Source organism: Chiloscyllium plagiosum, unplaced genomic scaffold (assembly GCF_037043375.1).
Source record: "Chiloscyllium plagiosum isolate Xiang-an unplaced genomic scaffold, Cpla_swu_hap1 HiC_scaffold_3, whole genome shotgun sequence".
NCBI classification, from domain to species: domain Eukaryota; kingdom Metazoa; phylum Chordata; class Chondrichthyes; order Orectolobiformes; family Hemiscylliidae; genus Chiloscyllium; species Chiloscyllium plagiosum.
The window spans coordinates 157,277,020-157,295,668 of NW_028270141.1; the positions used below are offsets into that span (position 1 = coordinate 157,277,020).

The 18,649-nt window shown below is 40.7% G+C and overlaps 1 protein-coding gene across 7 annotated transcripts in view; it reads left to right on the forward strand.

The window, feature by feature from the left end:
- The window catches only part of enah (ENAH actin regulator), a 430,686-nt gene that overhangs the window by 376,480 nt on the left and 35,557 nt on the right, over positions 1-18,649 (forward strand). For all 7 annotated transcript variants that reach the window (XM_043687385.2, XM_087984585.1, XM_043687386.2 and 4 more), the window contains 3 exons: positions 6,283-6,428; positions 15,745-15,802; positions 16,173-16,224. In XM_043687385.2, the coding sequence (XP_043543320.2) occupies positions 6,283-6,428; positions 15,745-15,802; positions 16,173-16,224 (256 nt within the window). The remainder of the gene's footprint in view (positions 1-6,282; positions 6,429-15,744; positions 15,803-16,172; positions 16,225-18,649) is intronic.

Below are 18,649 nucleotides of genomic sequence, written 5' to 3' on the forward strand. Positions count from 1 at the left end.
GCTAAATGGGGAGAAAATTCAGATGTCTGAAGTACAAAGAGACTTGTGAGTTCTAGTCCAGGATTCTCTCAAGGTATATTTGCAGGTTGAATCTGTAGTTAGGAAGGCAAATGCAATGATGGCATTCATTTTGAATATAAAAGCAGGAATGTACTTCTGAGGCTCTATAAGGCTCTGGTCCGATCACATTTGGAGTGCAGTGTTGGGCCCCATATCTCAAGAAGGATGTACTGGCCCTGGAACGTGTTCAGAAGAGATTCACAAGAATGGTCCCAGGAATGGAAAGTTTAACATATGAGGAACGTTTGAGGACTCTGGGTTTATACTTAGTGGAGTTCAGAAAGATTTGGAGACGATCTAATTGAAACATACAGAATATTACAAGACCTGGACAGAGTAGATGTTGGGAAGATATTTCCATTTCTTGGAGAGACCTGAGGGCACAGTCTTAAAGGGAAAACCTATTGGAACGGAGATAAGGAGAAATGTCTTCAGGCAGAGAGTGGTGGACCTATGGAATTCACTGCCACAGAAGGCTGTGGAGGCCACATCATTGACTATATTTAAGACTGAGATAGACAGGGTTTTGAATATCAAAGGTTATAGGGAGAAAGCAGGAGAATGAGGTTGAGAAACTCATATCCATGATTGAATGGCAGAGCAGACTCAATGGGCTGAATGGTGTAATTTCTGCTCCGATGTCTTATGGTCTTATTACCTGCATAAACATAAAGTGATAAACAGAGGTAAGCATTCCCATAACCAATTAATCTGATCTGCAGTTCTCTCAAATCCAGTCATCAGTGGTGGTGGATGATTAAACAACTTACGGAAGAAGAGAGCTCCACAAATATCCCCATCCTCAATGATGGCAGAGCACAATACATCATTTCAAAAGATAAGGCTGAAACACTTGCAGCAATCTTCAGCCAGAACTGCTAAGTGGATGATCCATCTCGGTCTCCCTTCCAGTGGACCCCAGCATCACAGATGCCAGTCTTCAACCAATTTCATTGGCTCTACGTGATATCAAATAACACTGCAAAGGCTATTGGCCCCAACAACATTCCAGCAATAGTCTGAAAACTTGTGCTCCAGAACTGCCACATCCTGAGCTAGGCTGTTCAACTAGTTGCAACACTGGCATCCAACCTACTGTGGAAAATTGCCCACAGCTGTGAAGGAGGGAGTTCTAAGATTTTGACAAATCACTGTTCCTTCACAGACACTGTATTTCCAAGTCAGGATAGTGTTTGGCTTTAAGGGGCACTTGCCGATTATGGTATTTCAATGCAATCATTGTCTTTTTGTATGGTAGAGATAATGGAAGCTTTTGGAATATGCTTTGGGAAGAGAATCAGTGAGGTACTGCAGTGCATCTAGTAAATGGTGCTGCCAATGTGTGTTAGTGTTGAGTTGAAGGAGGTGGATGAGGTGCCAGTCATATGTTGTAGATGCTGCATTAATCCAGACACATGGAGAGAATTCCATCACACCAATGACTTACACCTTGTAGGTGGTGAACAAGCCATGGAGAAACAGGAAGTAAGTTATTCACTACAAAATACCTAGAATCTGGCCTGATTTTGTAGTTGCAGTATTTAAATAGCTGGTCACGTTCAATTTCTAGTCAGTGGTAACTCCCAGGATGTTAATATAGTGGATTCAGTGTAATGTCAAAGGAACACTGTTAGATTCTCTCTTGTTGGAGATGATCATTGCCTGGAACTTGTGTGGCACAAATGTTACTTTTGACTTTTCAACCAGGGTATTGCCCAGGTCTTGTTGCATTTGGCAGGGACTCACTCTTTCACTTTCTAAGGAGTTCAGAATGGTGCTGAACATTATGTAATCATTAGCAAACATCCCCACTTTTGACCTTATGATGAAGAGATGGTCGTTGATGAAGCAGCTGAAGATGTTTGGACCTGACACTGCCCTGAGGAACTCTACAGAAATGAACTAGGGCTCAGATGATTGATCTCCAAGAACCTCAACTATCTTCCTTTGTGTTTGGTATGATTCTAATCAGTGAGGAATTTTCCCCCAGTTCCTATTGACTTCAGTTTTGTGATGTTATGTTGCTCAAATGCTGCCATGGTGTCTACGGCAGTCACTGTCACCTCACCTCTGGAGGCTAGGCAGAAGACATAGCAGTGGAAGTTGATAGTCCATAAAAGTCTGCTCTCCCATTCAATGAAATCATAGCTGTTCTGATCATTCTTATTTTGACATTCCAGCCCTTTCCCAAAAACCATTCATTCCCTTAGTGATTAAAAATCTGTCTCAGCCTTGAATATACTTAATAATCTAACCTCAACAGCCATCTGCGATAAAGGATTCCATAAGTTCATTATCCTCTGAGAGAAGAAATATCTCCTCCTCTGTCTTAAATATAGAAAAGTATAGCACAGAAATATGTGATCCCTTATTCTGAGATATGGTCCTAGACTCTGCCTGTACTTCTCCAGCATCTACCCTGTCAAGTCCTTGAAGAATCTTCTGTGTTTCAATAAGGTTGCCGCTCATTTTACGTTCCAACATATAAAGGCCCAATCTACTGAGCCTTTCATCGTTAGAAAGTCCCTCCATAGCTAGTATCAGCCGAGAAAACCTGATCTGAATTGCCTCTTATGTCAGTGGTACACATTATAATAGACAGGTTATATTGGAACTATACAAAACTTTGGTTAGGCCACAGCAAGAGTACTGTGTGCAGTTCTGATCACTGCACCATTAGAAGGATGTGATTGCACAGGAGGGAGTGCAGAAGAGATTCATCAGAAAGTTGCCTGGGATGGAGCATTTCAGCTTTGAAATGAGGCTGGATAAGGTTAGGTTGTTTTCTTTAAAATAGAACAGGCTGAAAGGCAACCTGATGGAGCTATATAAAATTATAAGGGGCATGGACAGGGTGAATAGAAAGCAGCTGTTTTCCTTTATTGAAGAGTCAACAATGAGGGAGCATAATTTTAAGGTGAAAGACAGGAGGTTTAGGGGAATTTGAAGGAAGTTTATTTCCACCTATAGGGACATCGCACAACCTTTATAAAATATTTAGATGAGCACTTAAAGTGCCATAAAATTCAAGGCCATGGCCTAAGTGTGAGAAAGTGGGACTAATGTAGTTTTAGAGTGGTTTTGTTGGTGCAGATTCATTGGGCTGAAGGGTCTCTAGATGATTCTGTGGTCACGGGTTTGTCACTGGACCAGACCTCTGTGCACCACAGTGAGAAGAAGAAAGCGTCCAGTACCCGGGATCACAGTCTAAGGTTAGCTATAAAGGCTAAAATGATCAGAGTAGATGGGGGAAAACTGGGAACAAAGTACTGAGTTGGATGATCAGCCATGATCATACTGAATGACAGAGCAGGCTCAAAGGACCTGTTCCTGCTATTATTTTCTAAATTTCTATTTATCCCTAGGTAAGGTGCCTGTTCACAGAATTCTACCTGTAGTCTGACTAGTGCCTTGTATAGTTTTAGGAAACATCCCTACTTTTAGACTCCATTCGCTTTAACATAAAGGCCATCGTTCCATTTACCTTCCCTATTACCTATTAAACTAGCTTTTTGTGATTCATGGATAAGAACTCCCCAACCCCTTTGTTCTGTAGCTTTCTGCAGTCTTTTTTAACTAAATATTCGGTTCTTCTATTCTTTCTGCCAAAATGTCATGCATTTCTCCACATTATATTCCATTTGTCAAGTTTTTGCCCGCTTGCTTAACCTATCTATCTCCTTCTGCAGGCACTTTGTTTCATATTCACCATTTGCTTTCCCACCTGTCTTTGCGTCATTTGCAAACTCATCTACAGTACATTCACTTTCCTCATCCATATATTGTCAATAATTGTGGCCCCAGCTCTGATCCCTAAGCTTTTGTCCATGTTTGGACCAAGTCTGTCATGAGGTCAGGAGCCAAGTGGCTTTGGTGATAGTCAAACCAAACATCACTGAGCAGCTAATTCATTTGTAACTACTGCTTGGTAGTTATATAAATGACCTCTTCCATCACTTAACTGATTGAGAAGAGAATAATAGGCAGTTGGCCAGGTTGATTTGTCTTACTTTTTCATATTGACAGGAAAGTGTGAATGTTGCAGTTGTACAGGAACAGTATAGATAAGGGTACAGTTAGTTCTGGAGCATAAACCTTCAGGACTAATGCCATAATATTCCTGGGCCCATAATCTTTGCAGTATCCAGTGTCTTTGGCTGTTTCCTCATATCGTGTAAACTAAGTCAAATTGGCTGACAACTGGTATCTATGATGCTCTAGATAGCTGTGTATGATCAGAAGGAAGTTGGAATGGATTATTCCTTTGTATTTTCTGCCTTAGGATAGATTTAAATACTTCAGCCTTGCCTTTTGCTCTTTTCTGGGGTCCTGAAGCATTGACAATCGGAATATTTGTGTGTCCTTCATCTCCTGTTAGTTGTTTAAATGTCTACCACAATTGGATGCAGCAAGACTGCATATACTGTTGATTGCTGTTTTCACTGTTCAGTATACAAATAGTCCTATTTCATAGTTTCACCAGATTAACATGTCATTTTTAGACATGCCTGCTTTCCTGCATTCTTTGTTGAACCAGATATGACCTCCTGTATTCTTGCAATTTTAGCGAGTGGAATTATACTGAGCCTTGTGGTTACAGATTGTGTTTGAACATAATTTTGCTGCTTTTCATGGTCCACAGTGCCTCATGGATGGTCCATTTTGCATTTTTGATCTGTTCAAAGTTTGTCCCATCTAGTACAAGGGTAGCGCCACACAGCATGATAGAAGATATCCTCAGTGTGCAGACAGGACTCGCAATTCTACTCATATCGTCATGGCTCATGGCTGCATATGTGACAAGTAGATTTTTGAGCATGTTTTTCCTGTTGGTTCCCTGACCAACTGCTACAAATCCAGTATTGTAGCTACATCCTTCACGACTGGTCAGTAATAGCGCTACCGAAATACTCTTGGTGGTGGACGTTTAAATTCCCCATCTTGAATACATTCTGCCCCTTGCCAACCTCGGCGCTTCCTCCATGTTGAATATGGAGGAGTATTGATTCATCAGCCGAGGAGATGCATTGGGTGGTAATCAGCAAGAGGTTTGTTTACTCATATTTGACCTGATGATATAAGACTTCATGGGACTAGAGTCAATGTTGAGGACTCCTAGAGCAACTCTTTCCTGACGGTGTACCATTGTGCTGCCATCTCTGGTGGGTCAGTCCTTCTGGTAGATAAGGATGCATCAGAAACGTTGTTTATGGTGTCTGGGACATTGTTTTGCACACAGGCCCCAGATGTTGGTAAGAATGACTTTGCAGAGTTGACAGGACTGTGCTTGCCATTAACATTGCCAACATTGATGTTGATGCTAGTTCATACTTCTAGTTTCTTTCTTTCTTTGTACCAGTTTGGTACAACTAAGTGGTTGGCTAGATCATGTCAGAGGTTGGTTAGCAGTCAACCACGTTGATGTGGATTTAGAGTCACATGGTCCAACCATCACTAAAAGACATTGATGAACCAAATGGGTTTTTACAACAATCCACAGCAGTTACATGGTCACCAGTATACCAGCTTTTCATCCTAATTTTCTTGACTGAAAGCAACTTTCACCATCTGCCATGGTGGACAGTAGTCTGGGATTTTGGATTACTAATCAGTGACATGACTACTCTGCCACTACCTCCCTTTGACTTTGTTGCGATTTGATAGCTATTAGTTTCCTTTCCGAATACATCATTCATTATGAGAAATTTCTTGGTATTTCCTTCCTCTTTCCCTAGCTCCAGCCAGGCAACCCTCCAGCTTTGTTTGACCACTTCACAAATTTGGTCTTCAAACTTCTACCAGTACATTGTCGTAATTTTTTCTGCTTAAGGTGCAAACCTGGCTAACATCTATCTTTTTGTCTTCTTGCATTTAGATCGCACCCTTCTCTTTTTGATAGTTTCGAGTTTATAGAGATGTCTGCAACCTGAACTTCCACCATCTCCATGTTTCCAGTTAAAAACATTAAACAGTTTTCTCTGACCATCCCTGTCTTTTATCTTCAAAAGAAAGGGTCATGGCTCAATTTAACTGTTTACAACCTGATATTAATGATACCTTTCTCTGCCTGAAAGACACCTTCCATTTATTCTAGATTTAGAAACTATCTTACAAATTGAAAGATATAGTTACAAAACAAACTTATATAGGTCGTGCTGGTGACAATGTGATTTAGATTCCTGATTTTAAGTAAAATGGTCACTTTTTAAAATTTTTTTCCAGACTGACGAAGGTTCAAGTTCTATAACAGGCAGCATTGGTTCAGTGTCCACTTCTTCTAAAGTTGAGTCATCACGGAGTAATGGAGCTCCGATTTCTATAGGAGGTACTGGTCTGATGGAAGAAATGAGTGCCCTGCTGGCCAGGAGGTGAGTTTTGAAAATTATTATGTTTAGTATGGGAATTATGAAGGGCACAATAGTCACGAAAAATGTTTAGTTCAGTTTCTTTCAATCATTTAGGACCAGATTTGACTCTATTATTCTTTGTGCCAGCTGTTTATCCTTTCCCTACAAAATCAAGAATTGATCCACTTTCATTTGTACATCAGGGCAGTCACAGGGTGCTGAATTAGCTGCCAATTTTGGACAACAAAACAATTCTCCCAAATTTTAAATTCCAAAATTGAGTATAATTAGTGAGCAATTGAAAAGTATAAGCTAATTCAGAGCAACCACCACAAATTTAGAGTGTTTCGAAGCTGTTTTATAAGGAGTGTTGTGAAGCTTGTTTCTAAAACATTTTGCCTTGGTAGTAGCAAAATGTTAAGGTAATGTTGTTGGAGCTGTTGTACCACAGGATTTGGTACTGGCCCCACTCCAGTAACAAAGTACAAATAATTAAAAATGAAGCGTTGACCTTGTGAAGCTACAAATCAGGGCTACTTGTTTGCCAAACCACATAGTGAGCGAATGATCAACACAGCTGAGCAATTCCACAACCAATGGATTAAAGTTCTGCTGTCCTGCCACATCCAGTTGTGACTATGGTGGACAATTAAACAATTCACTGGAGGAAAAGGCTCCACAAATGTCCTCATCCTCAATAGTACGGTATCCCAGCAAATCGTGCATTTGCAAATCTTTGCCAAAGATAAGGCTGAAACATTGGCAAGAATCTTAATTGAGAAGTGCTGATTGGACTAATTTCGGCCTCCTTCAGAGGTCCCAGTCATCACAGATTCGATTAACTCCAAATGATGTCAAGAAACAGTGGGAAGCACTGGATAATGTAAATGCTATGAGCACTGACAACATTCTAGCAATAGACTTATACTCCAGAACGTGCTGCATCCTTGTCCAAGCTGTTCCAGTGCAGGTTCAATATTAGCATCTACCTGTCAATGTGGAAAATTGCCGAGACATGTCCTGAATACTAAAAGCAATACAAATCCAACCCAACAAATTACCACCTCATCAATTGGCTTTCAATCATAAATCCAGTGATGGAAAACCCTATCAAGCTGCACTTGCTTTGCAGTATCTTGCTCACAAACACATCTGCTGAACTCACTACAGCCTTGGTTTAAGTACAGGCAAAGAACTGAATTCCAGAGGTGAGGAGAGAGTGATTAGCCTTGGCATCAGCGCTGCATTTGAGCAATTGTGGTGGCGCCAAGGATTTAATGAGAATCTGAGGAATACCGTCCACTGGTTGAAGTCACAGCTGGCAGAAAAGAAGGTGGTTATGGTTCAAACATAGAAATGCCTGAGAAACAACAGCTCATGCAGTGTCTGTTGAAAGAGAAACTCTTAAAGAAGAGTCATATTTAATTCAAATTGGTCATTTCTCCAGCATTTTCTCTGTATGTTTCAGATTTCCAGCTTCCGCAGCATTTTGCTTTAGAGATTGTTATGGTTGTTGGATATTGGTCCTGTCAGGACACATCTGTAGGAGTTCCTTAGGGTAGTGTCTTAGGCCTAATCATCATCTGCTACTTCATCAATAACTTGTCCTCCATCATGAGATCAGAAGTGGGAATGTTCAGCACCAATCATGATTCCTTGGATACTAAAGCAGTCTGTGCCCAATGCAGTGAGATCTGGACAATATCCAGGTTTGGACTAACGAGTGGCAAGTTACATTTATGTCACACAAGTAACAGGCAATGACCATTTTATAACTGAGAATCTAACCAATTTGCTTTGACATTCAGTGACATTACCATTGTTGAATCCCCCACTATCAATATTCTGGGACTGACTGTTGACCAGAAACTGAATTGGACTAGCAATGTAAATACTGTGGCAACAAGAGCAGGTCAGAGTTTAGGAATCCTACAGTGAATAACTCGCCGCCTGACTCGCCAAATCCCTGTCCACCGTATACAAGGCGCAAGTCAGGAGTGTGATGGAACGCTCCCAACTCTAATGAATGAATGCAGCTCCAACAGCATTCAAGAACCTTGATGCCATTCAAGACAAAGCACCCTCCTTGATTGGTATCATAGCCACCAACATCGATCCATACCACCACACATGCTCAGTAGCAGCAATGTGTACCAGTAACAAGATGCGCTGCAAAAATTCAGCAAGGCTTCTGAGACAGCACCTTCCAAATGTACAATCACTAGCATCTATAAGTATGAGAACAGAGATACATGGGAACACCACTACCAATAAGTTCCTCTCCAAGCAACTCACCATCCAAATGTGGAAAATATCGCCACTCCTTCACTGTCACTATCAGATTGAGAGTAAACAGACAGCTCTGGTCTAAGAAGGTGGCTCCACCATCTCTTTCAGGGCATTTAGGGAATGGGCAATAATTGCTGGCTCAGACAGCAGCAACCACATCTCATGAAATAGACTATAAAATGTAGGAGCAGAAGGAGACCACACAGCCAGTGCTCTGCTACGGCCTTGTTCAAGAAAGATTGTAAAGATAATCCCAGCAACTGCAGACCAGTTAGTTTGTTAGTGATTCTCGAAACTGATATTCAGGATAGAATTAGTACTTGCATGGAGAAGGGTGTATTGATTAGGAAGAGTCAGCATGGGAATATCTAGAGAATAAATCATGTTTAATTAACTTCCTGTCATTCCTTTTCAAAAGAAGTAACAGAAAGGATTGATGTATTTATAGATTTCAAGAAAGTGTTTAATACAGTGGGACACAACAAATATGTGAGTAAAGTAATGTCATGTAATAAAAATTATAAATATCTAATTATAAATAGAAAGCAGGAATCAGCAGCAGTGCTTCGCCTGGAGGCCCACTGAAGATGTTACCTAGTAGGGTTACCTAGTAGGGTGACAGACATCTGGAAATGAACCTTCCAGCTCAGCGAGCAAACCTACATCCAGGATCATTAATGTATAACTTGAGTGGTTGCAGTCATAAGACTGATCCCTGTGGTACCCCACTAGTCACTGGCTGCCATCAGGATGAGTGCAGCTCCAGAAACACTCCAAAAGTTTGACACCATCCAGGATAAAGCAGCCTGCTTGATTGGCACCATATCCATAAGCATCCAATCCTTCCACCACCTTTACTCAGTAGCAGCAGTGTGTCTTATCCACAAGATGCACTGCAGAAATTCACCAAATATCCTTAGACAGCACCTTCCAAACCCATGACCATTTCTACCTAGAAGGACAAGGGCAGCAGATACGTGGCAATGCCACCACCTGCCAATTCACCTCTGAGCCACTGACCATTCCTGACTTGTATATCTCCATTTATTTGTTATTGGGTTAAAGTCTGGAATTTCCTCCCTAAGGACATTGTGGGTCCACCCACAACAGGTGGACTGCTGCAGTTTAAGAAGGCAGCTCATCACCACCTTCTCAAGGGCAACTGGAGATGACCAATAAATGCTGGCCAGCAATAAAAAGAAGACTCCAGTCCAGCATCTTATGAGAGGCCTTCTGGAAATACTGCTAGATCACATTGTTATGGACCAGGCCAGACCCCTCAAAACATTTCAAGAAAATAGCCTGGAACCTAACTTTTCTAGTTCTTTTAAGCAGGTGTAGCGTGGATATTCCAGGAGTGATGCAGCTAGCCCATCTACGTAGTTTCAAACAAAATAGAATTTATTTGCAAGATTACTGAATGAAACACAAACAAAAGAGAACAGAATATAGAATAACTTAACCTATCTGAAACCCCAACAGATTATCCCAACTTAATGATGCTGTTCCAAATTCCTGCAACAAGCTCCATAAACACAACTTGGCAAAAAAGATAAAATCAACACAGGGTCTTACAGGAGAGGGAAATGGCAGAGAGATTTAGTATGGAACCTCCTTCCACTGTAGTCGTTTCTTTGGAATCCCTAGCTTAAACTGACTAGTAGCTCTGAACAGCCAGACGTTCTTAAATAGAGGTGTTACATTAGCCATTTTCCAGCTCTTTGGAATAATCCCTAACTTGAGTGATTCCTGAAAGATCGCCATCAATGCCTTCACAATTTCCTCAGCTATTTGCTATAGAACTGTGGTCTCATCAATCTGGTCCAGACGATTTATCCACCTTCAGACTTTAAGTTTCCCCAGCAGCTTCTCCTTAGTGACCAAAACAAACCATCGAAAAGCTGAACTGGGAGAAGTAGCCGCTCCCCTTCCATTGTGCAAGTATGTTTTTTTAAAAACTTAAAAGCTTCTCCAGTTCGATATACCCTGACATCTCAGCAACTCTGCCTCGTACAACCCTTTTGAAAAAAAAAACAAGGGCAACACAACCTTTTTAAAGGAACAGCAACGTCACAACATTCACTAGATGTCCTTTGTCTAACTTGCTCGTTACCCCTCAAAGAGTTCTGACACATTTATCAGGTATGATCTCCTCTTGACAAAGCTGTGCTGACTCAGCCTTATTTTACCTTGCACTTCCAAATACTCTACAATCTTATCTCAATAATGGACACTAAAGTCTGACCAACAATCGAGGTCTGTCCAACCAGCCTATAATTTCCTATTGTCTGCCTCTCTGCTTTCTTAAATAGAGGTGCTACATTAGCCATTTTTCAGCTCTTTGGAATAATCCCTAACTTGAGTGATTCCTGAAAGATCGCCATCAATGCCTTCACAATTTCCTCAACTATTTGCTAGAGAACTGTGGTGTCATCAATCTGGTCCAGACGATTTATCCACCTTTAGACTTTAAGTTTCCCCAGCAGCTTCTCCTTAGTGATGGCCACTATATTCATCTCTGCTCCCTGAATCTTTTGAAGTTCTGGTATGCTACTGTGAAGACTGATGCAAAGTGTCTATGCAGTTTCTCCATCATATCTTTGTTCCCCATTACTACTTCTCCAGCCTCGTTTTTCAGCAGCATAATGTCCACTCTTGCCTCTCTCTTAACCTTTAGGTATCTAAAAAAAATCTCTTGCAATCTTCTTTTATTCTAGTAGCTAGCTCAGCCTCATATTTCATGTTCTCTTACCCCTTATTGCCATTTCTGGTATCCTCTGCTCGTTTTAAAAGGCTTTTTATCTGGCTACCCACTAGTCTTCACCACATTGTACGCTTTTTCATTTGCTTTTGTTAAGTCTCTGACTTCCCTAGTCAGTCATGGTAGACTCGTCTTCCTTTTAGAATGTCTCTTCTTTAGATAGATTTCTGCTGTGCCTTCCAAATTAACCCAGAAGTTCCTGCTGTTACTGCTCTACCATCTTCTTTATTAGGCTTCTGTTCCAATAAACTCAGGCTAGTTGTCTTTGTAGTTACCTTTATGCTCAGATGTAATACCTTTACATCCTATTCAAGCTTTTCCCTCTCAAACTGCACTGTGTTTCTCTCACATTACGGTCACCACCTCTGTCAATTTCAATCTGCGCTATAAGATAATTTACTTTGTTTTGTATATTATATGCATTTAATTTCAACATCCTCAGTCCTGCATAGAATGTCCCTTCTCACAACTGCCCCTTATCTGCCGAGCCTGAAGTAAGATTCCTGAGCCCTTCTGTACTCTGTTCTGGAAAATGTAATAACCTCTACTAAGACCCTTCCCTGCCTCCACTATTTAATTGAAGGCCCACATTCACAGCCCTAATTCCGCATGATTCGGGTGGAGTCCACTTCATCAAACAGCTCCCTCCTCCCCCCCATATGGTGCCAACGTTCCAGAAATTTGAAACTGTTTCTTCCACTGCAATCTTTGAGCCACACGTTTACCTCTTTAACCTTGTTGACCCTTTGCCAATTAGCCTGTTGCTCATGTAGTAATCTGGAGATTATTACCTTTTGGTTCTGCTTTTACTTTAGTCCTTTGCTGCTCACATTCCCTCAGCAGAACCTCGTTCCCTGTCTACCTATATCGTTGATACCCACATGGACCACGACAACTGAATCTTTCCTCTACCACTCCAACTTACTCTGCAGCCATGATGTGATACCCTGAACCCGGGCTTTTGGCAGGCAATATGGCCTTCGGAACTCTCAATGCTGGCCACAGAGAACAGTGTTCATTCCCTTGACTATACAATCCCTGATTACAACTATATTTCTATTTCCTCCTCCCTCTTGAATGGCTCCCTGTACCATGGTGCTATGATCAGTTTGCTCAACCTCCCTATAACCCTTATGTTATCCACATAGCCAGCAAGAGTCACAAACCTGTTAGACAAAAAAAAAGGGCTGAGGCTCCTTCAGTAATTCCTCCTGAATTCCTCTACCTACTTCACTGATAGTTGCACCTTCCGGTCCTTACCCACTGACCAAATCCAAGATCTGAAGGGTGCAACCGCCTCCTGAAATGCAGTATTCAGGTAATTCTCCCCTCCCTGATATTCAAAGCTCAGACTCCAGTTCATCACTTTGAGTCAGAATTCCTTAAGCAACCAACACTTGCTACACATGTGGTCACTACAAACTACAATGGGGTCTACCAGTTATTACATCATACATGTACAGCACATCAGCTGACCCTGCATCCTGATTTGTTTACTTAGTGACTCACACTAGTTAAGCTTCAGTAGTAATCATATCAGTTGAGGCCTTTTTCAGGCTAATAGCTGTCCCTCAGTCAGCTGAGTAAACTACCTTATTAGCTGGAAATGTGTTGCTGGAAAAGCACAGCAGGTCAGGCAGCATCCAGGGAACAGGAGAATCGACGTTTCGGGCATAAGCCCTTCTTCAGGAATCGACATTTCGGGCATAAGCCCTGAAGAAGGGCTTATGCCCGAAACGTCGATTCTCCTGTTCCCTGGATGCTGCCTGACCTGCTGCGCTTTTCCAGCAACACATTTCCAGCTCTGATCTCCAGCATCTGCAGACCTCACTTTCTCCTCAAAGATTTAAACTACCTTATTAACCTATCAATTAAACGACTGAGTTTTAAACTTTTAAAATGGAGAAAGAAAAGAAAGATTTACAAGTTTGATTCCCACACTGCCTCCAAATTCCCCACACCATATACTCACTTGAACTGTCTCTCACATTGGTTGTGATCTCTTTTTCCTGAACAATAGGTAGCTTAGTGGTCCAGAGGTTGGGCTTGTACTCCTTGAATTTTAGGAGAATGAGAGTTGACTTTATTGAAACATATAAATATCGTTTGGGCATGGTTCTTAAATTCTTCAGGTAGATGCAGAGATATTTCTTTCCCTTTGTCGGACAGTCTAGAATCTGAGGACATAATCTCAAGAGTAAGGAGTTGCCCATTTAATACAGAGATGAGGAGGAGTTTTGTTTTCTCAGGTTGTAAGATCAGCCATGACCTAATTGAATGGCTTAGCCGACTCATTTGACTGAAACGTCTACTTCTGCTACATTTTATGGTCTTATGGAATTAAATAAAAAGAAACTAATTTGGAGTTAATCACAGTTGATCACAAATTTACTTTAGATAATGAGAGAAAGTTCTCATTCTTATTTTCAAATTTCTTCATTGTCTTGCTACAATCTCTCTTATCTCTAATCGGTAACCTCTAACTGTATAACCATCAAAAATATCTGCACTCTTTTGATGAATCTTGGATTTTAAACATGCCACCATTTGTAGTCATGCTTTTTGCTACCCTGGAGCTCTCCCCTTTACTGTTTGCTTCATCATTGAAAGTTGATTATTGTTAATAACCAATGTGTTGCGAATGTTGAATTTACTCAAATCTTAAGATGAAAGAAAACATGAGGTTTAACAGTATAGCAGTCCTACATGTTTGAAAGACCAGCCAACACCTTCCTTAAGTAAATGTCTCGATTCGTACTAAGTGATGATTATTGTTAATTGATCTGCCTGCAGTTTGGAAGATAAATATTAGATTCAGAGCATTTAGAGTCCAGGAATATTCAGCAAGACTATAATGTGGGAATGGCTAAACTATAAAGAACTGAGAACGATCAAGTTTGTCGTGGTAATTGAGTTGTTAAATAATCATAGCAACTTATAAGATATTAAGAAATAGGCATAGAAATAAGGTATTGAGCATTATTAAGGCAGTTTTAGATAGATCTTTGACTAACAAAGTGGTCACAGGTTATGGGGGTAGACAGTAATTTTGTCTGTGAGCCACAATTACCTTACTGAATGCCAGAACAGGTTTGAGAGGCCAGACGGACTTTTGTTGCACCTAATTCACATGTTCATATGAGTTATAACTGAATTCAGCCTCTTGAGCCTAATCTGATGTGACCTTTACTCTATTTTCTCCCTGGCCTTCATAATCCTTAACTCGCTTATCTGTCTGTGTGACTCAGTATTCAACATAATCTCCGCTGTTTGCTGGGGAAGTCTTAACTGGGACACACTCTTATTTTTAGGGAGAAGAAGTTTCCACTGCTTGGTGGAATTCCGGCTTTTGGTAAAGAAATATTCACCCTTTTAATTTTTCATCTTCCATCTCCAACACAGCCAAATCTGGGAGGTAGGCATTTCAGCTTGCACAATCTGTGCCAATGAAAAGGCTGAGGGACCATGGGGAATTGTCACTCAGAAACGATGCAATACAAAGCAAATTCAGTTATAACCCTTTTGCAGAATTCTCTGTTGTTTCACTTTGCCTCAGTGGGAAATCTCACTATTACAATCTGTTTGTAAAATACAAAGTTCATCACATATTTGAGACTACAATGCCTAAATTTTGGGTCATTGGGAAAATGGAGAATACTGAGGCTTTTGCATACATTCAGCCATAACCTTATCGAATAAGGGAGCAGGCTTGAGAGAATGAATGGTCCACCCATTTTATTTCTTGCATTTTGACCTGCGTAGATGAGATCTCTAACTCGTAATGGGCCAGTGTCGTGACTCAGTACATCAATATCCTTAGTGTCACTCTTTGCTAAGTGGAAGGAACACTAACTGTGAAGCTCCATGCAACACTTGAACATTTAATCTAGGATGACGTGCCAGTGCTGTAAAGATTCCAATTGTAAAACCAAGAACTGTGAATGCTAGAAATTTGGAACAAAAACAGAAATTGGTGGAGAAACTCAGCAGATCTGGTAGCATCTGTGACCGGACTGGAAGCATTGACTCTGCTTTCCCTCCACAGATGCCATACCTGCTAAGTTTTTTCTATGAATTTCTGTTTTGTATTAGTAAGGGCTCTGTTTCCAATGGCATAAGATACAAGGCAATAACCAAAGGGTTTTCCCCAGTATTGTGACCAATCTTCTTGGTTCGCTAGGTTCACTTTCTTACTTGCATAGCTCTTTGTTCTCAATATCTCATTCACTTCCTTGTTTTTATGTCTGTGGAACTTAAATTATGGAGTTACTTCTTTCTTTCCTTCAGGAGGAGGATTGCTGAGAAAGGTTCAGTTCCTGAACCAGACCCAAAAGAGGAAAAGAATGTAAGTAGAAGCATGTGATGTTGGATTCAGATCTCCATTGCTCACCTTATTTTAACATGTAATTCTTCCTTTCGTCTTCCCCAAGTACATTGTAATCGAAGTCGTTATTACCCAAATCTCATGTCTGTGCTCGTAGCCTCTGACTCAGAGTTGAATCAATATCCAGCAGCTGGTTACAACTGCTTTGTAAGAAAGTACTTTAAACAAAGGCTGCTGTCTTTGATAGAGTTTATTACTTCACAGTTTTATGTATCAATTCTAATTTATACAAACCAGTCACAATTAGACCTACTTAAGCACTTTCTATTTTTGCTTCATAACAAAGTAATAATTTTAAACGTATTATCTTTCAATTATTTACTTTCATCAGGAAGAATCTGAATCTTCAAATATGAAAGCCCCAACTGCAGCAACCACATCAGGTAGGTATGAACAACTAGTTGGCTCAATTATTAACCTGGAGAAAGTGAACATTGCAAATGCTGGAAAGTCAGAATCGAAAAGTGTGGCACTGGAAAAAGCATAGCCGGTCATACAGCATCCAAGGAGCAGGATGAAGGGCTTATGCCCAAAACGTTGACTCTCTTGCTCCTCCAATGCTCCCTGACGTGCTATGCTTTTTCCAGCTCCACACATTTTGACTTTCAATTAATAACCTGTAATATTTTGCCTTGTGTTTTTTGTTTTCCAAGGTTTTGTGATAGATTTGTGTTCTCATAAGAACATGAGGAATAGGAATAGGCAATTCAGCCCTTTAAGCCTGCTGTGCCATTCAGTATGATCCCATCTTGTCCTCAGTTCCATTTTCCTGCCCGCTCTCCATAACCCTTCAACCCATTACTAATTAAAAATCTGTTTATCAATGTCCCAACTTCCACCGCACTCTGGGGTCGATTCACGAATCACAACCCTTTGAGAGAAGTAATTTCTCCTTATCAATATTTTAAATCTGCTACCCCTTATCTTAAACCTGTCATTCCAGATTGCCCCACAAGAGGAAATATCCTCTCTACATCTACTTTGTTAATCCCTTTGATCATCTTACATACCCCAATTAGATTTGCTCTCATTCTTCTGAACTCCAGAGAGTACAGACCTAACATACTCAATCTTTCTCCATAAAACAATCCCCTCATCTCTGGAATCAATCTAGCGAACCTCCTCTGAATGGCCTCCAAAACAACTATATCCCTCCTGAAATAAGAAGACCAAAACTTTATGCAATAGTTCAGGTGCGGTTTCACTAATGCCTTATAGAGTGTTGCAGCAACACGTCCAAACCTTTATACTCTATTCCTTTAGCAATTAATGCCAAAATTCCATTCACCCACCTTATTAACAGTTTACCTGCATACTAGCTTTCTGCAGTTCATGCAGGATGACACCCAGATCCCTCTGCACTATAAAGTGCTCTGGAATGTCTCTTCGTTTTGGTAATAAGTTGCCTTTTTATTCTTCCAACCAAAATGGATAACCTCACATTATCCACATTAAACTCCATCTACCAAATTTTAGCCCAATCACCTAACCTATCCATTGCCACATATAAAGTTATCTTTTTTTTATTACACCTTGCTTATCCACATAAGGGGAGGTGATGGTTTGGTGGTATTGCTATACTGTTAATCCAGAAACTCAGCTAATGTTCTGGGGATGGTGGAATTTGAATTCAATTTTTAAAAAACACCGCGGACTCAAGTATCTACTAATGACCACAAAACTGTTGCCGATTAGCAGAAAAACTCACCTGGCTCACTAATGTCCTTAAGGGAAGGAAATCTGCCTGATCTGACCTACATGTGACTCCAGACCCAGAGCAATGTGATTGACTCTCAAATACCTCTGAAAGGTCTACTAAGCCATTCAGTTCAAGGACAGCTAGGGATGAGCAATAAAGCTGGCCAGCCAGCACTGCCCATTTTCCATGTAAATCTTAATACATTGACAGTTGCTCAGTGATGGAGACAATTGCTGTAAATTCCACAATTTTCTGTAAAATCAATAGAATGGGTAATGAGTTAGTGTTTCTACGCATGAAATATGCCATCGTAGATCTCCTGACCACATATCAGCACTGTGCCAAGGATTATTTCGACACCCATATGTTTTACTGATCCCATTTTGCTTCAAATCTGCTGCTGAAATCTTCATCCTGGTTTGTGTTATGATAGTAATGGAGTCTGATAATTTTTAAAGATTAATATCCGAGCAACAAATGACAAGAACTGAAGGACAAGATTTCACATAGAACATTGAACAGTAGATCACAGAAACAGGCCCATCAGCCCACTGTGGCTATACCAACAGTAATGCCTTGCTGAACTAATCCCACTTACCTGCACATGGGCCATATCCCTCTATTTACTACCTGTTTATGTGTCTGTCTAAATGCCTCTTAGATATTGTTATCATATCTGCTTCTATCATCTCCCCTAGTAGCATGTTCCAGGCATTTATCGCCGTCTGTGTAAAAACATTGCCTTACACATCTCCTTTATACCTTCTCCCTCTCACGTTAAATCTCTGCTGCCTAGTATTTGAAATTTCTCCTCTGGGAAAAAGATTCCAACTATCCACCCTATCTATGCCTCTTGTAATTTTATGTACTTCTATCAGGTCACCTCTCAGCCTCTGACATTCTAGCAAAAAGATGGGATCCCATCTTTCGCAAATATCTTAGTTGGATTCCACAAGAAACGTGTTTTCAATGGAATGTGTATAAAAATTTGTTGAAGGGATGTGCGCATCACTGGCTAGGCTAACAATGCACATCCCTAGAGTTAACCAAATTGCTTTAGATTTGGAATCATGTGTAGGCCAGACCAGACAAGAATGGCCAATTTTCTT